The sequence below is a fragment of the Lycorma delicatula genome, chromosome 4 (assembly GCF_047948215.1).
Source record: "Lycorma delicatula isolate Av1 chromosome 4, ASM4794821v1, whole genome shotgun sequence".
In the NCBI taxonomy this organism is placed as follows: domain Eukaryota; kingdom Metazoa; phylum Arthropoda; class Insecta; order Hemiptera; family Fulgoridae; genus Lycorma; species Lycorma delicatula.
In genome coordinates this window covers 103,542,104-103,565,987 of record NC_134458.1, presented here as the reverse complement: position 1 = coordinate 103,565,987, position 23,884 = coordinate 103,542,104, and the positions used below count along the sequence as shown (strand labels likewise).

At 30.5% G+C, this 23,884-nt stretch overlaps 1 protein-coding gene across 3 annotated transcripts in view; it reads left to right on the top strand.

Annotated features, from left to right (window-relative positions):
• The window catches only part of LOC142323722 (beta-glucuronidase-like), a 221,518-nt gene that overhangs the window by 159,885 nt on the left and 37,749 nt on the right, over positions 1-23,884 (top strand). For all 3 annotated transcript variants that reach the window (XM_075363874.1, XM_075363876.1, XM_075363877.1), the window contains 4 exons: positions 8,564-8,730; positions 12,445-12,587; positions 17,417-17,634; positions 18,754-18,900. In XM_075363874.1, coding sequence (XP_075219989.1) covers positions 8,564-8,730; positions 12,445-12,587; positions 17,417-17,634; positions 18,754-18,900 — 675 coding nt within the window. The remainder of the gene's footprint in view (positions 1-8,563; positions 8,731-12,444; positions 12,588-17,416; positions 17,635-18,753; positions 18,901-23,884) is intronic.

Here is a 23,884-nt window from a genome sequence, read left to right as displayed (position 1 = left end):
TAATCTAAATTGTTTGGAATTAGAAAAAATAAATATAATAATTTGTTAATGCTCAGGAAAAATAATATTGTCACAGCTGATATATGAATTTGAATTATAATATTGTTTGTATATTGATTGTAATTATTGTTGTATTTTATGTCAAAATATTTAGGAAAATTACCTGTGGCTGCTGAGCGACCCCTGGATTTTTTTCTTGGGGGGGAGGGAGTTACATTACTGAGAATAGCCTGAAAATAGATGATTCCATTACATTCCATAAGCCATGTGTGTTGCCTATCACTAGTTTCCAGGAAAAGCCACCATGAGAGAGAATATAATGCAGCTGCAACCTGTGTTTCTTTATTCTTAATGTAATAACAATTAATTCGTCTTTGTCCTGGACTTGTTCTATTCACATCATCCTATTAGAGTCTTAAATCTGGATCTGTACAATGCAATCGTTCTATTTTATAACACATTAGCATGTACGCATAATGATGTTAACAGTAATAACTACTAATTGTAATAATTACAATACTGTACTAATTGTAATAAGTAAAGTTCGTTTTTTAAAAACTTAATTAGTTGAGTATGACACTTAACTTATATATATTGATAGATGAGATGGTTAATTCATATGATACATTGAGAACCCCCTTTTCCATCATATATCCTTTGTTGTTTCTTTAGAGGAATTTTACTGTTAATGGTGGAACATTACTGTCTAACTTTTTTAGACAGTAGCATGGCTCTTACCATGTCTTTCTTCACTTTACAGCCTAACACATTTCCCACTGTCAACGACCTTCTCTGGGTTTTTACCAAGAGCTTGAGGGATTGTATGAACCTCTAAACAATTCAACTGGTAGTATTGTTTAGCTTCTTAAAATCTTTGTTACATCACATTTTGTATTTTTCTTGGTTAATCTTCTACCATTTTTCCTCTACATCCAGTTGCCTAACAATATCATAAATAGTTTCAAGGCAAAGATTGATAGAATCGCTTAAAGAATGATTTAATTGCTTTTTGCAATTTTTCTTCTGTCAACCCTCAGGTCATTGAGAAGTTTTGTGACATCTCTAGAGTTACTACAAAATTATTTACATTATTCTGTACAGCATCCATGGCCAACCTTTTTCAATAAAATTTTTTGAGCGTTGAATCTTCATAGTTCCACTTTTATGACCAAGTTCTTTCCACCCTCTACTTTCCTTTATCTTTAAGCTTATGACTTCACTTACATCTTACCTGATAACTTTCTTAACAGACTTACGTTTTATTTATTAAATATCACATCAGGCAGCAACAAAAATGAAAAAATTAAATGAAAAACTTTTCTGTTCACAATAATTTTTATTCAGATTGTTATGGATACACAGATAACATATTTCACATTAGACATTTTTTAATTTAATTAGGTATTGTAAAAATTTATGATGCTAATGTAATATTAGTAAAAATATATATATAGATATGTTGATATAACAATCATGAGTGAAAATATTTTATTTTACAATGAATTATTGACAGTTGAATATTAGCATTGCTACTGTATTCCAAAATATAATTATAAATATATTGTAATAAATCTGATGTAAACATTACATGACTTACTTGTACACCTATTAAATTACATATACACAAATATACACATTTTTTTTTAAATTAAAAGTACATAAAATCTTATTTCATTAATAACTTCTGATATTTTCAATTTTTTTTTTTTTATTATTTGTCGTAAAAATTTTACAATCAGAGGTTAATAATTACTAATAAATCAATATATTTAAATTAAAAAAAAAAGGAGATGAACTCATTCAAACCAATGTGCCTTCCCCTTGATTCAAATATTTCATTAATTAAAATTTTATTTGGCTATAACTCTGAAACCAATGAAAATAAGTACCACTTATGATACATCATTGAAAAGCTCTCAATTAGGTCTTATTACTGCAGTTAAGAAAAAACATCCAAGAGTTCAAAATTCTTTTTGATTTTGAGCTTGTTTGGATACTTTTGGTTTAACCAATTACAATCAAAAGGGGAGGTGCGCAACTAGATTTTACAACAATGGTAAATCCAAAATTTCAACATCTTATGGCCAGTCAATTTTGAGTTATGCGAGACACATACGTACGTATGTACAGACGTCACACCGAAACTAGTCAAAATGAATATTTCCGTTGAAATCTGAAAACCAACATTTTTCATGCTACAATACTACTTTCTTTACTTTGTACAAGGAGGTAGAGATTAATTCAAATATGCACAGTTATTATAGATGTAAATTGCAGTAAAAGTAATAATGAGAATTATTCAGAAATATCATCTTACAAAAAATTATTTTTTCTGCAAAATTGTTTTAAGTGGCAGACTATTTCAACAGAAAGGAAACTTCAAATGAGGTTTTTGAATTTGCAAGGTATTGCAAATGGGTTGATTTTTGATTAAGCCAACTATAACATATCTTTTAAATGAGAATCAGTTAGTTCTGATAGGAATTTATTTTTTATCTTATTCATAACTGAGAATAACTGTTCACAAACATTTTTGGAGCCGAACTAATAAAGTTTCAGAGCAAGCTCGCACAAATTTGAAAATCGGTAGTCGCGAGAAATTTCCAAAACTCAATCATTTTCACTTCCTAAGATTAAAATACTTCCTTAAATCTATTTTTAAGAATATTATGGTGCTGAAGATCAATTATTTCTGTTTGAATTTTATAAGGGTAAGTGGCACAATTCTTCAATAGCAATAGAAAAGAAGTTTGTAAAAAGTTCAACATTTTCATTGTCATTTTTGGAAAAAATCTTTAAACAAATCTAAAAAATCTTTTGGAAAAAATCATTAAATTTTGTTCCAAACAAAATTTTTAATTTAGAAATTAAGTTTCCATACCTATCATAATTTAGAAGCTTGTCAAGTTTGATTGCTAACTATATCAATCGTTTGAAATGTATCAGTGTTTTTTTTTATTAAAATCATTTAAAAAAGAGAAAGTTTAACTATAAAAGAAAATATAGAATTAAATAACATTGGAAACAAACGATCTTTATCTTTTGGTTTTACTTTTAAATTGTTCAAATGTTCCATAATATCTGTAAGAAATGCCAGATCCCACAGCTAATCTTCATTTTTTAGAAGCAAGTAGTCATCGTTTAGTTCACCTTTTTCATCTAAAAAATCTAAGACAATCCGGCAAAGATTCCAAAATCTGTCAAGTCCCTTGCCTGTTGAAAGTCAATCATTACATTACAGCAGCGTTTCTCAACCTTTCAGTATTTCCAACCCTATTTTCGATCATAATTTTCATCACACCCCTCTCTTATACAATAACAAAGTATACAAAAATAATGTATTTTGAGTATTTTAACACTAAAGCTAGACAAGGACCTTAATTACAAACCTTACAAATTACAAAGAATAAGTAAATTTATTGATATTTGGCAACACTGATCCGCTGCATTGACAAAACCAGAATCTATGCCTCTCTATTGCTCTCTGTCTTACGTTCACCATATTGGACATCCTTGCAGCTTTGCGAGAAGTTCCAATTTGTCTCGAACATTCTGGAATGTCTGCATGACCATCTGTGTAAACATGTATAAATGCTGCACCTTGTTCAATTCCAGCCAGTCTCAGTCGAGTCGATCCTTCTATTGTTATTGAATCTATCATGAATGTGTATGTTGTAATTTGTGTGTTAATGGCAATTTACGTATTAAATATTCACGGCAGTAGATTTTTAAGTGGGCATAAGTGAGCATTAGACGATAGTGAAGCATGAAGTGCACAAATGAGTTTGGTTCTGAAAATATTGGGCAGCAGACAGCATGAAACCTAATACACTTAAACAACATTTGGAAACACTTCATACTGAGTATGCTAACAAACCCCGAGAATTCTTATGAAAATTAAAATCATATTACGAGAATTAAAATCATATGAAAAGCAAACATCATTTAAAAAAAAAAACTTTGTGAATGAAAAAGCTTTACTTGCCTCTTACAAGGTTTCATATGAAATAGCCAAATGCAAAAAACCTCACACCATTGGTGAAGAGCATATTTTGCTGACTGCAATTGAGATTTTAGAAACTTATGTTTGGAAATAATTTTTCCAAACAATTACAGTCCATACATCTATCAAATGATACTGTTGCCTGTCGAATTGGTGATATAGCTGAAGATGTACAGTATCAGATTTTCAGGAAGTTGTGTGCCAAATTGTTTTAAATTCAGCTTGATGAGGCAGCAGATAACAATAAAGATCCTCATTTCATTACCTATGTTCGATTTTATAATGGTATTTCAGCAGTAAAACTATTTTTCTGCAAACCAATAGAATTCAAAGCAACAGCACTTGCATAATTTGCTATCTTAAATGATTTTATAAACAAGGCAAACATAGAGTGGAAAAATTGCATCGGAATATGCAACAACAGTGCTTGTTCAATGTCTGTCTGGAAGATTCCAAAGTATACAAGCATGTGTGAAACAAAAATCTTCACAGTGTGTCTGGACACATTGCATGATCCACCGAGAAACTCTGGCTTCCAAAGAAATGGGTCCTAGTCTGAATATTGTGCTAACAATGGTTGTAACCATAGTAAATTATATAAATATGAGACCCCTAAAATCAAGAATCTTTTCTGCACTTTGTAAAGACATGGGTGCAGTACAATTTTACTATTTTAAGCATTACTGTTTTATTGCGAGACAAGATGGTTAACACATGGGAAATTTTTACAACGTGTCTATGAATTAAAAGATGAAATCACAGTTTTTCTAGAAGAGGAAAGCTGACCAGAAGCCGAGAAGTTTCAAGATGTTTATTTGTGATGGAATTGAGCTACTTGGTCGACATATTCAAGAAATTAAATACTTTGAATCTTCAACTCCAAGGAGCAAATATACATATGTTGGATACAAGTGATAAATTTAATGCTTTTTGTAGAAAATTGGAATTGTGGAGCAGAAATTTTAAACAAAAGAAGGTAGAAATGTTTGCAAGTGTGGATGACTCTGTTAAAACTTACAAGGCTGAAGAACAAAATGTGAAAGTTGTTTTTGTAACCATTGAAAATCATTTAGCCGTGCTGGCAAAGAATTTTAAAAAGTATTTTCTTCCTGATGACACCTTGGTAACAAATTATGAGTGGGTTAAGGATCCATTTCAAAATTCTCCCGAAAGGCTCTAAACTGCTGAAAAAGAAATCTTCATAGACTTCAAGGCAAATGGTGAAATCAGAAGACAATTTAGTAATAAATCACTTTGAATTTTGGGCAGGGGTGGATGATGAATTTTTTGCATTGAAAATAAGAGCATTTCGTAACTGTTACCATTTTCAACTTCCTACCTTTCCGAAACTGGATTTTCTGCAGGGTGGCTGCTTAGAAGATAAAATATAGATCTCAACTAAATATAGAAAAAGAACTGAGAGTTGTCTATGTGTAATATTAAACCTTTCTTCAAAAAACTTTGCTCTGCAAAACAGGCCCAAGGAAGTTGCTAATAATTATTAAACTTGTTTTTAATTTAGTATTAATAAGTTAATTTAAATACATTGTGCAGTACTGATGCAATCCTATTTAAAAGTGTAAATGTGTATAATATTATTTATTATGTCAGAATGTATTTTGTTTTGCTTTTCTTTCAGTAAATTAATAAATTTTTTTAATCTTTTCTTTTCAATATGCTCACGTGCCCCATTTAGTGTTACCATGTTCCCTAGGGGCCACGTCCCACAGGTTGAGAAACACTGCAATACAGAATTAATTTTTTTATTGTCTTCTTCCACCCCTTCGGGAAACAAGCAACAAAATTCTCGGCGATTAAGCACGCATGATGGATTTTTTTTTATACACTGAATTACAGGATCAAAAACTTTAGATAAATTCATATCTTTAGCACAAAGTGCCTCCCTGTGTAGTATGTAGTGATACTTAAAAATATCTCTTTTCAGATAATTTTCGAGTAGTGTTGTTAATCAACCCGATCCATGCATATGCTGTCTAATTTATCTCATTGTAAGTTATTGTTTTCACGGAATGATTTTATTTCATTAAAGATGTTCTTGCTTCTCCTTGTCACTAATCACTGCAAGTCTAGAAGTTCTTCAATAACATCAAAATTCTCATTGATACAGTGCACAAAAAAGCTTAATTGAGCAGTGTCAGTATTTCAGTGGTCTCATTAACAGCAAAAGAAAAATATTTACATAATGCTAATGCAGACACAATTTTTGTATTAATGTTCACAGCCAGATCATTTACGTGACACATTACCATATTTCACAAAAGGACAATTTGTACCACCATTTCTTTCGTTTTCGTGTTGGAAGCATAATTAGCAATGATTTGCAGACTAGTTTTGATAATTTCTTCCTCATTAGAGTAAGGTTTCTTTTTCACACTAGAAGTTAGGAAATTTTTAAAGAATCTTTAACCATTGACATTAATTCTTGATTTTTTTTTTAAAACCATTTGTAGGCTTATTAAGGATTTCTTTAATGAATTCTGTCCTCAAAGATGAACTGAGAAGATACGTTTCATTAAAATTGTCATGGTTTTTCTTGAAATGTTGCTCCAAATTAACTATTTTGGATGCTGCTACACTAACACCACAAATCAAACAAACTGGTCTCAATGTATTTTGATTAGTAAACTAAACAGTTCCTCCTATGCGTTATTGAATTCACAAAGAGCAATATCTTCTTCAATTTTAGTTTTAAAGTAGATGGCTTACTTAAAGACATCATAAGAAAAAAATTTAAATGATAAGTATGAAAATAAAAGAAAAATTCATATAAATCTGATTAAGATCAACTTCATACAACTACTGTGCAGGTTACCCAAGATAACAGCAAGTTTTCAAAGCTACTGAGCAGCCATATTACTGGTGCCACTGTAAAGCAAAACAAATATGATTCAAAGGAAATAAAAATTATAGATGCCGGTGATTCATAAGTGTTAACTTTACAATAGGTCTCAACTAAAGAAGTTTATATTAAATGTAGTGTGAATACTCATGTATTCTATTGATAACAGAGTAATTATTGTAGAGTAGATGTCAAGTATTAATTATTGTTTTGGTTATGTTTTCAAATTATGGTAGATTTTATTCTTTTGTCTAAAATTGATATTCCAAAAAGTTTTTTATTTCTATACCCTTCGCGTGCCACTCACCATGACCCTGCATGCCACAAGTGGCATGCGTGCTGCAGGTTGGGCCACAAATGTTCTTAACCATACCTTTTCTTCTTTCTACCTGATAAATATCACATTTCTATCTTTTGTTTTCTAATATTCTAGATGTTTTGTTTAAAATATTCTAGTTTATTTTCTATTACATTTACACCATTAACTTTACACTGCAGATTGAGCAATGTGTATAAAACTGACTTTTTTATTTATTAATTAGAATCTGTAATTTTAGTATTTTAATCATATTTCATAAAATAAATGTTTTGATGAAGCAGAGGTTTCTGTGACAGTACAAAATAAGAGAGAAATTAAAAACAAATGCAACAAGCTTTTTCAGGTCCCTACATCTGTAAATTGTGTATGTTAGCATATCCATTAATGTGAAAAGTAACTCCATCTGTAAAAATTACATTATTTAAAAATGATATGTTTTCACTCATTTTTATCTGAAATTTCAGCTGTGAATTTCTGTATCAGATGGTTCTATTTCTTACAAAGCTGAACTTTGTATGCATGCAAATGCAACCTTTTATATAAACTTTATGAATGGTGAATGGTTGTTCTTTATGAACTTAATGAATGTGTTTTTTTTTTTGTTTTTTTTTAATATATATGTATTGTTTCAGCTGCTTACATAGTTTATTTATGGAACTTCATATTAAGTTTATTTATAGTTCACATATTATGTATGTCTTTTCTTTTTGCAAATACTTTGACAGTGAAAGAGAAATATTTTTAGATAAAATAGTAAACAATAAAGAGACTAAATGTTTTGCTTTTGAAGAAGTGTTAATTTTTTTTTCTTTCTTGCACTCTTTCCGTTTTGCCTGTTATGTAAAAATAGCATTACAAATTTGGCATTCATTTCTTTTAATTAGTATAAATCTTTTTATTTTAATAAAGTAATGGCTTGAAATTTTGGAAAATCTTTCAATATACCTTTAAAGTGTTGTCATATTTTCTCTTTTGCTCGTGTGCTAATTTTTGCTCTGTGCTTTGGTTTGGATTACTTATAGTCTTGATACTGTAGTTAATTAGATGTACAAATTCAATGACTATAAAGTGAGCAAAATGTACTTTTCTATCTGTTGAATTGTAAGAAGTGTATTATTTTGATTTTTAAATAAATATATGTCACTAAGAATTGCATTTTAATTGATTTGGTCCTGTACTATTTTTTTTTGTAGGAAAAAAATTGCTGAATTTCCTAATAATATAATGAGCTGCATGTGGATGAAATCAAGTGCAGCTGCTGCTTTTAGTAGAATTTATTTAAATTAATATAAATATTTTGTAATTTATTTTAATTTATCTATATACTTTCTGATAAATTTCTTCTCAAATATTTGTAATTTTTTTTATTTTTTTGTTACAGTACGTTAATGGTAAAAAGGTGATGGTTCATGAAATTGGTCATCTTCCATTTCATAAAGAAATAACATCAGTTGTGCGTTATGGAGCAATTAATCGTTTGACTGTTGCTGTTGATAATACATTATCTAATGTTACAATACCTCAAGGATCACAAGACCATATTTTAACGTAAGATTCCATTTTAAAATGTTAGCATGCTTTTTTAATTAATCATTAATCAAAATAATTTTATTAATCGATTTAGTTTAATCATTTTTACACTCATATTAGTAACTCTCAATGCTTGATTATTCTTGTTCCATTTACATACTTACAGAAAATGTTAGAATTTTCAAGTATTTGACAGCTGTAATCTTCACATAATTATCATTAGTGCTTTCTAACTAAACACTGTGAAAGCAAAAAAGAGATTGGCAAGGTTTTCACATTTTTTTCCTACTTATGTAGTGTTTAATTAAAATCTTCAATTTTTTTTTCAGAGAATTTAATTGTAGAAATATAATAGTTAATATTTTGTAGAAATTTCTTAAAATGGTTCTTCTAAGAAAAGAAAGTATAAAAAAAAAACAAATGTCAGTAAAACAGTAATTTAACCCTTGACCACATATGTCCTTGTACGTGAAACATCACTGTAAGCATATCTTGTGTTAGAAGTCTTCTTGCATGAGGTAATGGGAATAATACATATAATTTTTTCATTGCAATAGTATATTTACAAATATTATTATGACATTTTTTCTGAGCGTTAGATTTTAATAATAATATCTATTAATGTCTATTAATAATTTATTTTTTAACAGTTATTTTTTCAATGCTGATAATAAAATTGTTCATAAGAATTTTAGAAAATAAATAAATAAATAAAAGCCCTTGAATTGAATGATACATTTCTCTCAATAAAATCACTGTTTATATTGAAACGATGTTATATAAAAAACAACAACATCAGTTTATAAATTATTGGTAGTAATATAAATTATTATAAATTTGTATTAAAAGAGTGGATAGATATAAAATATTTATTAAGTTAATCTATTAATAAAAATAAAATATCTATTGAGTTAATTTTTATTATCTGGATAATTTTTACTTTTCACTCAATTTTTAAGTAATTTTTACTTTTTTTAGTAGTAAAATAATTTTACTACTAAAAAGAAGGTACTTATTTAACTTTTTGTAGAAATATTTGTGTTTTTTCTCTTTCATATGCACAGAAACAGTTCTTAAAATTCATCATAACGTGCAATAGCTGGTTCAGAAATTTAAAAGAATTCTAACAAAGCAAACCATTAAGTAACAGTATTAAAACTGAATTTATCTGTGAACAGCATAAAGACGCAAAAGATTTTGAGACAGTACATCAATACATTTATTTCATTTGAATCAGAACCATCTGAGTGATTATTCATTACAGTTGATTAGAGTTAACATTCAGCATCACAGTTTGAAACACAAAATTGAATCCATTTTTTTTGGACAAATAGTAGGTTGTATATAAGGAAATAGTGTAAACAAACTAAATTAATAATGGTGGCTGTTGCAAGTCTTTTATGTTTCTTTTCAGTGTTTTGACAAATTAATGGTTAAAAGTTATTGTATAGATAGAAGAAGTAAGAAATATTACCTGTACATGGTTCTATCTAACACGTAAATAAAAAAATATTCATATATGGCATAATGGCTAAAAGAGACTTTTTTCATCAGTAATAGATTAGTACTTGAAATTATTATAAAATTATCAATTTATCAAGAAAAGCCATTTAGAGGTTTAAATGAAGTGAAATATATAGTTGTTTATTTATATTTTGATGCTAGATCATTTTAAAAATTGATTATTGTTAATATTATTTACTGTAATTTTCTTAGTTTCTTGTGATTTTTAGAATTAGTTGGATAAATACAACTTCAATATCAGTTTCTGTAAATTATTCTGATTGGTGTTGTTGCATACACAGAGTAATGATGTTCCATAAATCTTATTTTGTTTCATATTTTTCGACTTTATTATGCTTGTAAGAGTCACTGTCTTATGAGAGATGCTTCTTATAGGTTACTGTCTTAGAGTGAATGCTGCATATCAGCGCATTCCGAGCCCATCAAAATGATACAGGTACCTTTGTCATTTGTATGTTATTTATACAGTGATCTAAAGATAAACCCAATCATACATGGGAGAGAACAAACTGAAAAGCATCAGTGTATTCGACGTAACAATAAGCAATAACATTTTGAATGCCACGGAGCAAGCTGTGACACACATTGACCTTGAACAGCGAGAGGGGAAAAGCACATGAGGGAGGAGGGAGAACATGACTTGCAGCTGCGAAGAAAATGCAGTTGACAGGACAGATCAATCAAAGGAGTGCAAAAGAGCTCAACAGTGATCCACTTGCCAAGTCATCCATATATGAGCTCATAAAGAAGTTTGAACGAACTGGATCTGTGCTTGATAAGAAGCATCAATACCCCATAAAAAATTTGAGCAAACTGGATCTGTGCTTGATAAAAAGCATCAATACCCACCTGTGAAAAGGACCGAAGCACAGAGGAAGATATTCTCCAGCGAGCAACATGCCAGCGCATCCTAAAGAACCTGAACCTGAAACAAAACAAGATTATAGCTTTACAAGAGTTAAAGTCTACAAACCATGATAAACTGTATAGTAGACATGGCTTCTGAAATCAAAAGTGGTTTACTCCACCCAAACCTCTACTTTATGACAGACAAGGTGTGGTTCCACCTTAGTGGCTATGTTAATTCCCAAAATTCACAATATTGGTCCGTCAAAAACCCACGACAAACATTTGAGCTAATGCATGATGTAAAGATTGGAGTGTGGTGTCTATATCAGGAACGAGAATCATTGGATCCATATTCTTCAGACACAGTGAACTCAGCACGTTACAGCCCTTTGTAGCTCAACTGACGTCAGATGAACGATGTTATGCGAATTACCAGCAGGACTGTGTGACAGCACACACTTCCTTGGATGTAGTGCACTCAGATTTCATATCTTATAGGACTGTCTCAAGGGATCTATAGCCTCCAGTCTCCTTTTCTGATTTTTATGTGTGGGGCAGCCTGAAGGACAAGTTTTACCAGAAAAATTTACAAACTCTTGATGCAGTGCAACAGAATATACATAATGCCATCGCCAACATTTAATGGGGCAAGTTATAGCAAGTCACACTGATCGTGATTCATCAGGCCAAACTGTGCCTGAACCTGATGGTCAACATTTCCAGCAGTATCTGTAGAGATGGAGGAGCCCATATAAATAGGTTTGTGTCTTTCATTTACTTGTATAATATTGCCTTAAGTTCATCTGTTTCTTCGCTTGCTTTGGGTTTGGTTTGTCTTGGATCACTTCATATAAATATATGATGTCAGTGATGAAAATTATTTAAAATGTACAGTTTTTTATCATGAAAATTACATACATATATTTTTAACTTAATTTACTTCAAAACATTTTGTCACATTTGCAGCTATCTTCAGTAATTAAACGAAGTTAACTTACAGAAAATTTTGAATAAGTTTTTAAAAATTTTTATTTATAAAATTTGGTTTGATCTTTAATTTTAAAACTTTATAAAACTTATGTACATAAATTTTTATATTAAAGAAATCTACTCAAGATTAGGATTTTGAAATTTGTTTTTAATGATTTTCATGGTTTTCAAACAATGTTCAGAACCAGACTTGGTTAGTGGTGTATTGTTTTTGCTCTATGCATGTTATCATACACAGCTTAGTTGAAAAATATACGTAAATCATATACAGTTCGATTAATAATAATTTATGCTTAATTTTTTTTTTTATTTGTTGATTGATTTGATGATTAATTAAATAGTTTTATCTTTTTTTTTGTTATGTTACAGAGATAATGGAACTAAAATTATTCAATCATATACTTTTGATTTTTTTAATTATGCTGGTATACATAGACCAGTTTGTATTTATTCAACTCCAACTATTTATATTGATGACATCACTATAAATACGGATATTGATGGAACTACAGGTATGTGATATTTTTGTTTATTTATATTACTGTTATTTTATTTTTCATTAAATTACAAGGAAAATCCTATTTTCATAATGTATCTTATACTAGATAAATAAATAATTTAATTTATCTATGCAATTAAAACAAACCTTTTTTAAACTATTTTTACAGTTCTATAGTAATGTTAATTTCAGTAATAGAAAATTGTTCCTTTCCTATGAATTCACAAAAAAATGAATAATTTCTTAACGGTTCATTTCATTGTTAAAATGTTGTTAATGATTTACAAAGCATTAATCTCTTTATTATGTTTTATTCTGTTTCTTCACTGTGACTACAATTGTAACATTTTCAGGCAGAGAAGAAGAAGTTATTTCAAGTTCTTAAAAATGTATTTTAACCTTGAATGTAAATGTACCTTTAATTGTATCATACAAGAAACAATACCTTAACAAGATAAGCGAGCTGATAAAAAATTATAATTTTCAGAATATTTCCTCCTGATTCATCAGTAATTGTCATCAGAGTTAGCTTCGTTTTTTCAATTTATGTACATTTTGAGAAAACCAATTTGCTTGCCACGTCTACTGTAATTGAAGTTTTTTTCTTATTTATGTACATATCTAAATTATCTTAACTGTAAAAGGTAATGTGTCATCTGACACACAAGACTGATCACTTCCAAAAAAAAAGCCTTTCTTAAGAATAACCAGTATCCCAAGAGAGAATTATTAAAGAAAGTAAAGAGCGAATTCTTTTCTTCACTATCCCAAATATACTTTTTGTACCTCCATCAAAATACAAGCATACTATTAGTAGTAGTATCCCCTTCTATTAGTAGCAGAAGGGGATAAATGCAGGGGGAAAATATCCTAAATGAAAAAAAAATTGATTTATATAAGACAATTTTGTTGCCTTACACTTCATATTTTGTTGTCAGAATAGGTTTTTTCATTGTGCTGAATGTAATGTTGCTCATTGATGTATCACTGAGATTTAGCTACCAGTGTACTAACCTCTGTGGCAGAATGGCAACACATCTTACATCCGAAGATGTTCTAGGTTTGAATTCTAGTCAAAAAGAACAGCTTGTAGCTGTAATTGTCTAAAGTAAATAAAATAAGAATAAATGACATTATTCCATTCAATATGGGCCTAATTACACAATGATTATCATTACTCTTAAGAGAAGAAACTTTGAAACTAGTGTTTCTTATACTGTAGGTGCTTACATGTGTCATAGCCAAAAGAATAACTGGAACAAATATTTTAAAGCAGCAAATTAACACATTCCTTTCTATTGAGAGATAATGCATTCTGTTGAATAGGGGTGGCATAACATAAACATAATATAATTTAAAGGCAGGTTTAAAACCTATAACTTTTTATAAGTTAATAATTTTATAAATTTAAATTAGTAGAATTTTTCATTAATATTTATCCTATACTGCATTTTAAGGCATAATTACTGTTAAAATTCATTTTATATCATTCTTTTATGTTTCAAAAATATAAAATTAAACAAAATGCACACGCTTTTCATCAGATCTCACTTTTTCTTAATACCCATATAAAATTCAGTTGGCTTGAGGTGATGTACACAGGGATTTGCCAGTAATATTTATTTATTTTCTCCAGAAACAACAGACTGTTATCCAATTACTTAGTGGTAGAGGAATATTTGTAGCATAAGAAAATATGCAATAACTGTTGGGATTTAAACCCAGAACCTTTTAGAAGAAAACAAGAAACACTATCATACCTTCATAGAGATCAGCAATGTCAGGAATAACAAATGAAGAGGTGTTATCAATGGTAGGCCATTCACTTGGCTAATGTAACTGTTAAAAATGGCTAAAAAAAAGTCATCAAAATGGTTCTAGCTATAAAATAATAACAAAGTGGCTCAAAAATTTACAGTATAGCATATAGATTGTAACAAGACCGGTATAGTGGGCCTGAGTAACGAATTTCTACCAATTATTATGAAAGTAGTAGAAAATGTAATAACAGGAGGAATTCAGAAAGGGACAAAAAGAAACCCTTTTATTAAAGTTAACAGGTTCATTTAACAATCGTGTTTTATACTGCCCGCTGTCATACTATAAACACCTGTTGTACTAGAGAAAAGCTACCAGACCTGGTTATGGAATTCTTGGGATCAAAAGCCAAGGACAGGAGTATAAATACCCTGGGAAACTAATTAGAAATCATTTGTGCAAAATGTTGCGATGTCAGTCCAGCGAGGAGTGTTCTGCAATGTGAATTGTGCGAAGACGTTACAACATCAGTTCTGTGAGAAGAGAGCGAGACGTTACTTCAGTTTAGCGAGGAGAGCGAGTTCAGCAGAGTTCTGCGAACCAATCCAATGAGAGCATTCTGCAAGGTGGACACTAAGGGACCAGATTTCCAGTGTGAATTAAGTTCAATACAATTAAGGTGACGCCACGAGTAATTCCAGTAAACAAAAAATACTATCAGTGAGTTACTGTAAAACTATAAGTGAAAAAAATAATGTACTAAATTTCATTCATAAACTGTTAAGATAGTTTTATTAGTTTTACTTGCAAAGGTATTTGCAAGTGAACTTTATAGAATTATTTGTTAATACAAGACTAGTGGTTAAAAGGGGTTAAGACTAGCAGTTTCTTATGTTAAGCAGTCTGAATTCTAGTCTTCTACAAGGGTAAGTCAATTATTATCCGCAATGTAGTTATAAATTTTATTGCACTACAAATAGGGAACTTACATGTATATCATTTTTCAACATAGTCCCCTTGCATTTCAACGTACTTGGTCTATTATTGCACAAGCTTCCTGATGCCCTTATAAAAGAAGATTTTCGGTTGAGCTGCAAGCCAGGAATGCACTGCTTCTTTCACTGTTTTGTACGAGGTAAATCGATGGCCCCTTAATGCCTCTTTGAGTAGACGAAACAAGAAGGGGCAAGATCAGGATTACACGGAGGATGAGCCAGTACTTCAAAGTTGAGTTTCTGTAGCATTTCAGCAGTGTGGGCAACAGTATGTGGACGGGCATTGTCATGCAACAACACAACACCTTTCGACAGGAGTCCTCTGCGTTTGCTTCGAATTGCAGGCTTCAGCTTGGCAGTAAGCTTCTCACTGTAACTTGCACTGTTTATTGTCGTGCCCCTTTCCTTATAATGTTCCAGTACTGGGCCTTGTGAGTCCCAGAATCCGTAAGCATCAGTTTTCCTGCGAATGGTTGTGACTTGAATTTTTTTTGCAGGGCGAATTTGGATGTTTCCATTCCATAATCTGCCATTTACTCTCCAGCTAATGATGGATCCATGTTTCTTCGCCAGTGATGATTTTGTCTAAGAAGATCCGTTCATTACCATAGCGATCCAAATGTTTTTGGCAGATGTCCAAGCGCGTTTGTTTATGCAACTGTGTGAGTTTTTTTGGGACCCATCTTGCACAGACTTTATGAAACCCAAGTCTGTTGTGGATGATTTCATAGGCAGAACTGTAACTAATTTGCAGACTTGTGCCACTTCATCAATAGTTACTCGTCTGCCTAAGAAAACCATGTAACGTGCATGCTCAATGTTTTCCTCATTTGTGGCAGTAAACAGTCGTCCGGCTCCTTAGTCGTGCGTAACACTTGTGCAACCATTTTTTAATTTTTCAATCCATTCGTAGACACTCTGTTGCAGCAACACACTGTTCCCATACTGTACCGAAAGTCTTCGATGAATTTCGGCCCCTGATACACCTTCCGACCACAAAAAACTGAACATTGCTCTTCTTTGGTGCAAACAGAAAGTGGAACAGCAATGGCATGGCAGCGATAATAGAACTAACCTAGCAGCATCAAACCTTCACAGACATAACAACAATTAAACCACACATGCGTCATCTGCGCAACATGACAGTACTAGTAACATAAACAAAAATATAACTAAATTGCAAATAATAATTCATTTACCCTCATATTTATTTAACTAGAATAAATTCCGAACAGTTATGTATTTTAAACTCTGTCTTGTGTGTAATCTCTATTTATTATTCACTATTGACATTTATGACTATTTGATGTGTAATATTGTGATTGTTAATCTTTGTTGATTACATTATGTATTATGCTCTGTTTTTATGTCATGTTTACTGTTTTGATTATGTTATGTATTATGTCATGTATTGTTTGATTTGTTTGTTATTGACATGTAATATCATTTACTACTGTTTATTATTACTATTATCCTGATTATTGTTATGGTTGTAATTACTATGATTAATATTTGTAATATTTTTTTATTATTGTCACTTATTATTATTATTATTATTGATTTGTCTGGTTGTAATTATGAACATTTTAAACCAATAAACTGAAATTATATAAACATTCTAAATTGTCAAATTTTCAATATCCTGATCGAGCTGCAAACACGCAACAATATTATATGTAGGATTTATCAACTGCTTTTGTCTAGAAGTTGGTTATACTTTGACCACTAGAATTTATTTATAGATTTTATAAATAGTTGACTTTTCTATAACTATATTTATGCTTGTAATTAATTGTGTATCGATAATCCAGAATGCATTAATCAAAACAATATAATCTTACTTCCGCCTTACAGCAAATATAACAGCTGAATTTGGACCAGGGTTATGCATCTCACTTTTTAACAATTCTTCCAAGCAGTTTGTGACTAGTTATTTTTATTTTATGTGACAATCCAATTAATTTTTTATTTAAGTAGTATTTATTACATTTGTAGACAATATTTGTGTGTGTCATCTTTTTATGAATAGGATACTGAACAACACAAAGCATTGCTTTTAATCTTCATAACGTATATTTTATTCTTTCAGGTTATATTTACTACAATGTCAGTACAGCAGGATCGATTTCTGATAGTGAAGACATTACATGTTCTGTAACTTTATTAGATAAGCATGGCAATGAAGTACTTAACGTACAAAAAATTGAAGATGTATATGGATTTTCTGGTAGAATTGAAGTCACAAATGCTTCTTTTTGGTGGCCGTATATGATGCATCCTAATCCAGGATATCTATATTCATTAATGGTAATTATAAATTTAATTTTTCTCTTTTTCGCCTCTGTCCTAAATATTTATCAAACTTTTGTCATTTTCATGTAATATTTACATTATGTTTATTCAGTCTATATTTAGATTACATTAATCAAATTTTTTAAGAGCAACTTTCCTTGTTTCCCTAATGGTGTTTCTAAATTGACCAATATGCATCTGTGCCTCTGCATGGCTATGTATTTTAAGTCAGGTAAATAGACTTCCTAGTCATTCAGGTAGGAAGTATTTGTACTTTTGGATGGTTTAAGAGAAAACAGCCTCTGAAAAGATAAATAGTTACCTTTTATAAGGTTGCACCATGCATGGCTCTACATTACTCTGATAACTTCAGCATATACTTTTCAAGTTCTGACTTACATGTAATAACTAGAGGATACCTTGTCCTACTCTTGTCTATGTAAATATGTACATATATACTTTCAAAGGATCATCACAAAAGAATAGTGGGGTTTCAACAACTAAGACCAAGACATTAGGGACATTTTGAGAGACTATGCTGGTACCAATGAAAGCCTCCATTTAAACTTTTGTGTAACAGTCATTTTAACTGCTGCATGAGTTTCTGTATTGTTACGCAGGCTTTTATGGTGAAATGAAGTCAATAATTTATTTCAGTATGCATTTGAATCTATACATGAAAAGGGGCCACTGCATGAAAACAATATATGATAACAGTTCATGTGATTCAAAGAAACATGATCTGTTCTCAAACAGAAATCGTTTGGAAGGCCATTAGTATCAGAAGAATGTATTGAACTAATTAGGCAATCTGTAATCAAAAGTCCTGACAAATTTTAAATTCAATTAATCATGAAAGTATAATACCCAAGAACTAATCTCAGGATTTGATATTTTCTTGTCCGGTAGCTGCATAAGAAGCCTAAAAATTAAAATACCTCTCAGGTTAAGCTAGATTTCCTAATTTCAAAAATAAGATGTCAGGATGGAAATAAAACTGGTTGTAGATATATTCTTCATGAAAACATTCTTTGTCATGTTCTGAAGGTTACATTTTTAAAAATTGATTATAAAGTTAAATTTGTTATTAAGTCATATTTTTATTGTGTCATTATGTTTGTTTTCAATTTTAAGGTAGTTATACAGCGAAAACGATATGATGTATTGGATATCTATATGCTTAATGCTGGAATTAGAACTATTCGTTGGGATAGTAATAGTTTCCGTATCAATGGAGTACCAGCTTATATTCGTGGTGTTGGAAGACATGAAGATTCTGATGTAAGTAAATATTACTAGTATTAATAGATTTCTTTCTTAACACATTCACTGCTGGCTTTTCACCAGTGTATTAACCCTCCTTACTGAATTATTTTTTTGTTTTTAACTAACTTGAGTATAATCTAGTATTACTTAAATATATAACAACATTTATATATGTCTTAGATTAAAAATACTTTTAAAAAACCTGATAAAACAACCACACACTAGTGGATGGTGCACATGGAAGGCAAAAAAGCACACTGGATTTATACTGTCCAAGCTGAACACTCACTCATGCATTATATTTGTAAACTTCTTAGTTGTTCATGCTGATCATTTATATTAACTAATTTTCTAGCCTTTTAATTACATAAAAATAATTTATTTCTTCATTTTATGGAAAAAAAAGAGCTATGTTTATGGATTTTACTTATAAAATGTATGTGTAAAATTACAATAAATCATCAATTTATTCTGTATATCACTAATTGATGTAGAATTTTTTATTTTAATTTTCTATCGCTTAGATTAATTTACACTTCATTTTCATCTGATTTCATCTATCATCTGACTTATTTATGACCTGAAATGAGTTTTTATATAAATTTCTCTGAAGGTTTTGGAATAGATCTGACTTACAAGTAAAGTAACTGTACTATTTATGTTTTAAACACATAGTGACATTACATATTGTTTATTTTAACAATTTTATTTAAAAATATAGAAATTTATTACAAAAATTTGGAAATCAACTCGTCGACTGCAAAGCATATCCTAGAGCAGACATTGATAGCGACCATAATTTAGTAATAATGAAATGTAGATTGGAATTTAAAAACTTGAAGAAAAGGTGTCAGATGAATTGGTGGAAATTAGAGAAGCTTGAAAAAGAGGGGGTAAAGAAGATTTTTGAGGAGGACATCACAAGAGGTCTGAGTAAATATGATAAGGTAGAAAATATAGAAGAATGGGAGAATGTTAAAAAGGAAATTCTTAAATCAGCAGAAGCAAACTTAGACGGAACAAAGGGAACTAGTAGGAAATGTTGGATATGAGAGGTTATATTGCAGCTAATGGATGAATGTATGTAGAAAGTATAAGAATGCTAGCGATGAAGAAGGTAAAAGGAACTATCAACAATTAAGAAATACTATAAACAGGAAGTGCAAATTAGTGAAAGAAGAGTAGATTAAAGAAAAGTGTTCAGAAGTGGAAAGAGAAATGATCCATTGGTAAAATAGACGGAGTATACAAGAAAGTTGAAAATTTTGTGGTACATAAATTAAAATCAAATGTGTAAATAAAGATGGAACACTGATTTATAATACGAAAGAAAAGGTCAATAGGTGGGTTGAATATATTGAAGAGTTATACAGAGGAGATGAATTGAGAAATTGATGTTATAGAGGAAGAAGAGGAAGTCAAAGAGGATGAAAAGTGAGATACAATGGTGAGATCTGAATCTAATAGAGCATTAAAAGATTTGAATGGCAGAAAGCCTCCTGGATAGACAGGATACCTGCAGAATTACTGCATAGTGCAGGTGAGGAAGCAATAGATAGATTATACAAACTAGTTATTTACAAAAAAAGGGAAGTTCCATCAGACTTCAAAAAGAATGTTAGTCATGGTACCAAAGAAAGCAGGAGCAGTGAGGAATACAGAACAATTTGTTTAACTAGTCATGCATCAAATATCTTAACTAGAATTCTGTACAGAAGAATTGAGAGGAGAGTGGAAGAAGTTTTAGAAGTCCAATTTGGTTACATGAAAGGTTTAGAGACAAGGGAAGCAATTTTAGCACTCATATTAATAATAGAAGGAAGATTGAAAAAAGACAAACCAACATACATGGCACTTATAAGACATTTGATAATGTAGACTAGAATAAAATGTAAAGCATTTTAAAAAATTTAGGGTTCAAGTATAGAAGAACAATTGCTAACATTTACAGGAACCAAACTGCAAAAGTAATAATTGGAGAACATAAGAAAGAAGCCGTAATAAAAAAGGGAGTCTGACAAGGATCTTCCCTATCACCGTTATTTTTAATCTTTACATACAACTAGCAGTTAATGATGTTAAAGAACAATTTAGATCCGGAGTAACACTGCAAGGTGAAGAGATAAAAATGCTGAATAAAAAACTTCAGGGAAGTGGACAAATTGTATTAATAATGTTTGAAAATATTAAAATATTTATGACGAAACTCAACAACTTCACTAAAGATTTGGAAATGAAAATCATGAAATATTTTCCTCAATTACAAAAACATTTTCTAAACAAAATAACTTTTGGAAATATGCTTGGAATTCTAGAAAATACAATTAAAAGGTATTTAATCATTATACAGGAAATGAAATAAGTTTTACAGCAGAGATTTAATCAATTTAAAGGTTTGGAAAATACATTTGAAAATGTACTGCGAGAACTGCAAGGCCCTTACAGTCCCTTCAAAGATACTTTGATAATGGATTGATTAAATTGATCTTATGCAGTCACAGAAGATGAAAAAACTTGTTTATTGTACAACATCTATTTTAATGCAAATTATTTTTCAATAATAGTATTATTTAATAAAATATTTTCAATATTATTAGATTATTATACAAGGTTATCGTAAAAGAATCGTGCGGTTTTGAACATGGTTTAAATTAAAACAGAATTACTTACAGTTTATCTTTTTTTATTTTTCAAATTTGTCGTCTCAAACATTTTTTTACATAATTAATAAATTTCAATATGTCCGCTCTTAGTCACTCGACAAATGTCCAAACGATACTCAACTTCTCTCCAAACATTGGTTAACATTTCTTCGTTAATGGTTGTCATTGCTTCATTAAGCCTGTTTTTTAAGTGGTTTAGTTCGCGAATTGTTTGTGTATAAACAACGCTTTTGATGTACCCCCACAAGAAAAAGTCGCAAGGGTTCAGGTCTGGACTCCTTGTAGGCGAAAGTATATGGGTCCTTGCCGGCCTATCCATCGATCTCCAAATTTTTCGTTCAAAGCGTCCGTGACCAATGCATTGAAGTGAGGGGAGCACAATTTTGTTGGAAATGAAGCTGATGAATGTTTTAGAGTTCATCCAGCTGAGGAAAGCAATAATTGGTTAAAATGTCAAGATTCACAACTCCATTAATTGTTTTTTCAGCGAAGAAGAAAGGCCCTATTACACGTTTTTCATCACACCACAACAAACATTAACTTTAGGCAAATCGCGTTGTTTCTCAATAATTGCGTGTGGGTTTTCAGAGCCCCATATTCGTGAATTGTGTCTGTTAACACATCCATTCACATGGAATGTAGCTTCGTCTGTAAAAATTATATCATCTAAAAATGATTCGTTTTCATTTATTCTCTCCAACATTTCAACAGCGAAATTGTAACGTTTTACACCATCATCGGGTTTCAATTCCTGCAGTATCTGGATTTTATAAGCGTGTAATTTCATTTTTTTATGTATAACTTTGTGAACTGTTGATTTTGGAATACCTAATTCGATGCTTCGACGGGAGATGGACTTCCCAGGACTTCTAATTGCCGATTGTCTAATTAGTTAAACCGTTTCGTCTGGTACACTTGGTCTGCCTTGTCTGATTTCTGTTTCTTAACTGATACAGTTTCTTCGAATTGTTTGAACCAACATGTTATGTTATTTTTGTGTGGTGAATCTCTTCCGAATTCACGTCGGAACGCACGTTGAACTAAAATTACGGATTTTAATTCAGATATCAATAAAACACACTTTGCTTTGTCTTTATCCGAGAACATAGTAACTCACTAAACTCACCGCAACAACAATACAAGAACTGACGTTGTGGTTACAACTGCTGATAAACAAACTTTTGGGTTAGAGGCTTTCAGGGATACCAATATAACAGCTAGAAATTTCCTTACAATCTTCCTATGAATTACTGAAACCGCACCATTCTTTTATGATAACCCTGTACTTTATTATATGATAACATTAATAAAATTATTCTACTTGAGATTGTATCAAGTTATTTAATTTTATTAAGGAGGAAGGAATGAATTTTTTAATCCTAGAGTTCACTTCAAGATTTTTTACCATAACTTTGTTATTTATGAACAGATTTGAATAAATAAAGGATCATTTTCTTTGTTCTAAAATGCTTAACATTTTTTGTAATCGCATGACATTTAAATAAACCACTGGTTGCAAAGATAACAATTAAAAAATTTACATGGCTAACTTTTGAAGCAGACTGAGAGATCAGGTTCATTATTTTTATACAATAAAACCTTTAATTACCTTAGAAGTTTACAAAATTTCAGCTCAATATAATTAACCATTCCTGAGAAATACATTTTTACTTACAAAATACAAAATGGCAGATGGTCTGTAAACTAAGCATTTCCAGACATGTTGATTAAAGTTTTTTCTTTATTTCATTGTGTAGAACAATCCCCTTTTTCTTTCTTTTTCCTGTTTAGCCTCCGGTAACTACAGTTTAGATAATTCTTCAGAGGATTAATGAGGATGATATGTATAAGTGTAAATGAAGTGTAGTCTTGTACATTCTCAGTTCGACCGTACCTGAGATGTGTGGTTAATTGAAACCCAACCACCAAAGAACACCGGTATCCACGATCTAGTATTCAAATCCATGTAAAAATATCTGGCTTTACTAGGACTTGAACGCTGTAACTCTCGACTTCCAAATCAGCTGATTTGGGAAGACGCGTTAACCACTAGACCAACCCGGTGGGTTGTAGAACAATCCCCTGAATTCTTGAAACAGATTTTATAAACACTCTTTATAACAAAAATATAACTTTTAAATTATAAAATATATATATATATATATATATATATATTTGCAGAAAAAAAACTGTTTTTAAAATTTTATGTTCACACTGTGTTTTTGACAATTAATTTAATGTTTTCATTTAGAAAACCAAACAGTTATTGTTTTTTGGGGGGTATACCATTATCAAATCCTTATAAACCGTTCTAGTAATTAAAGTTCCGCAGTAAA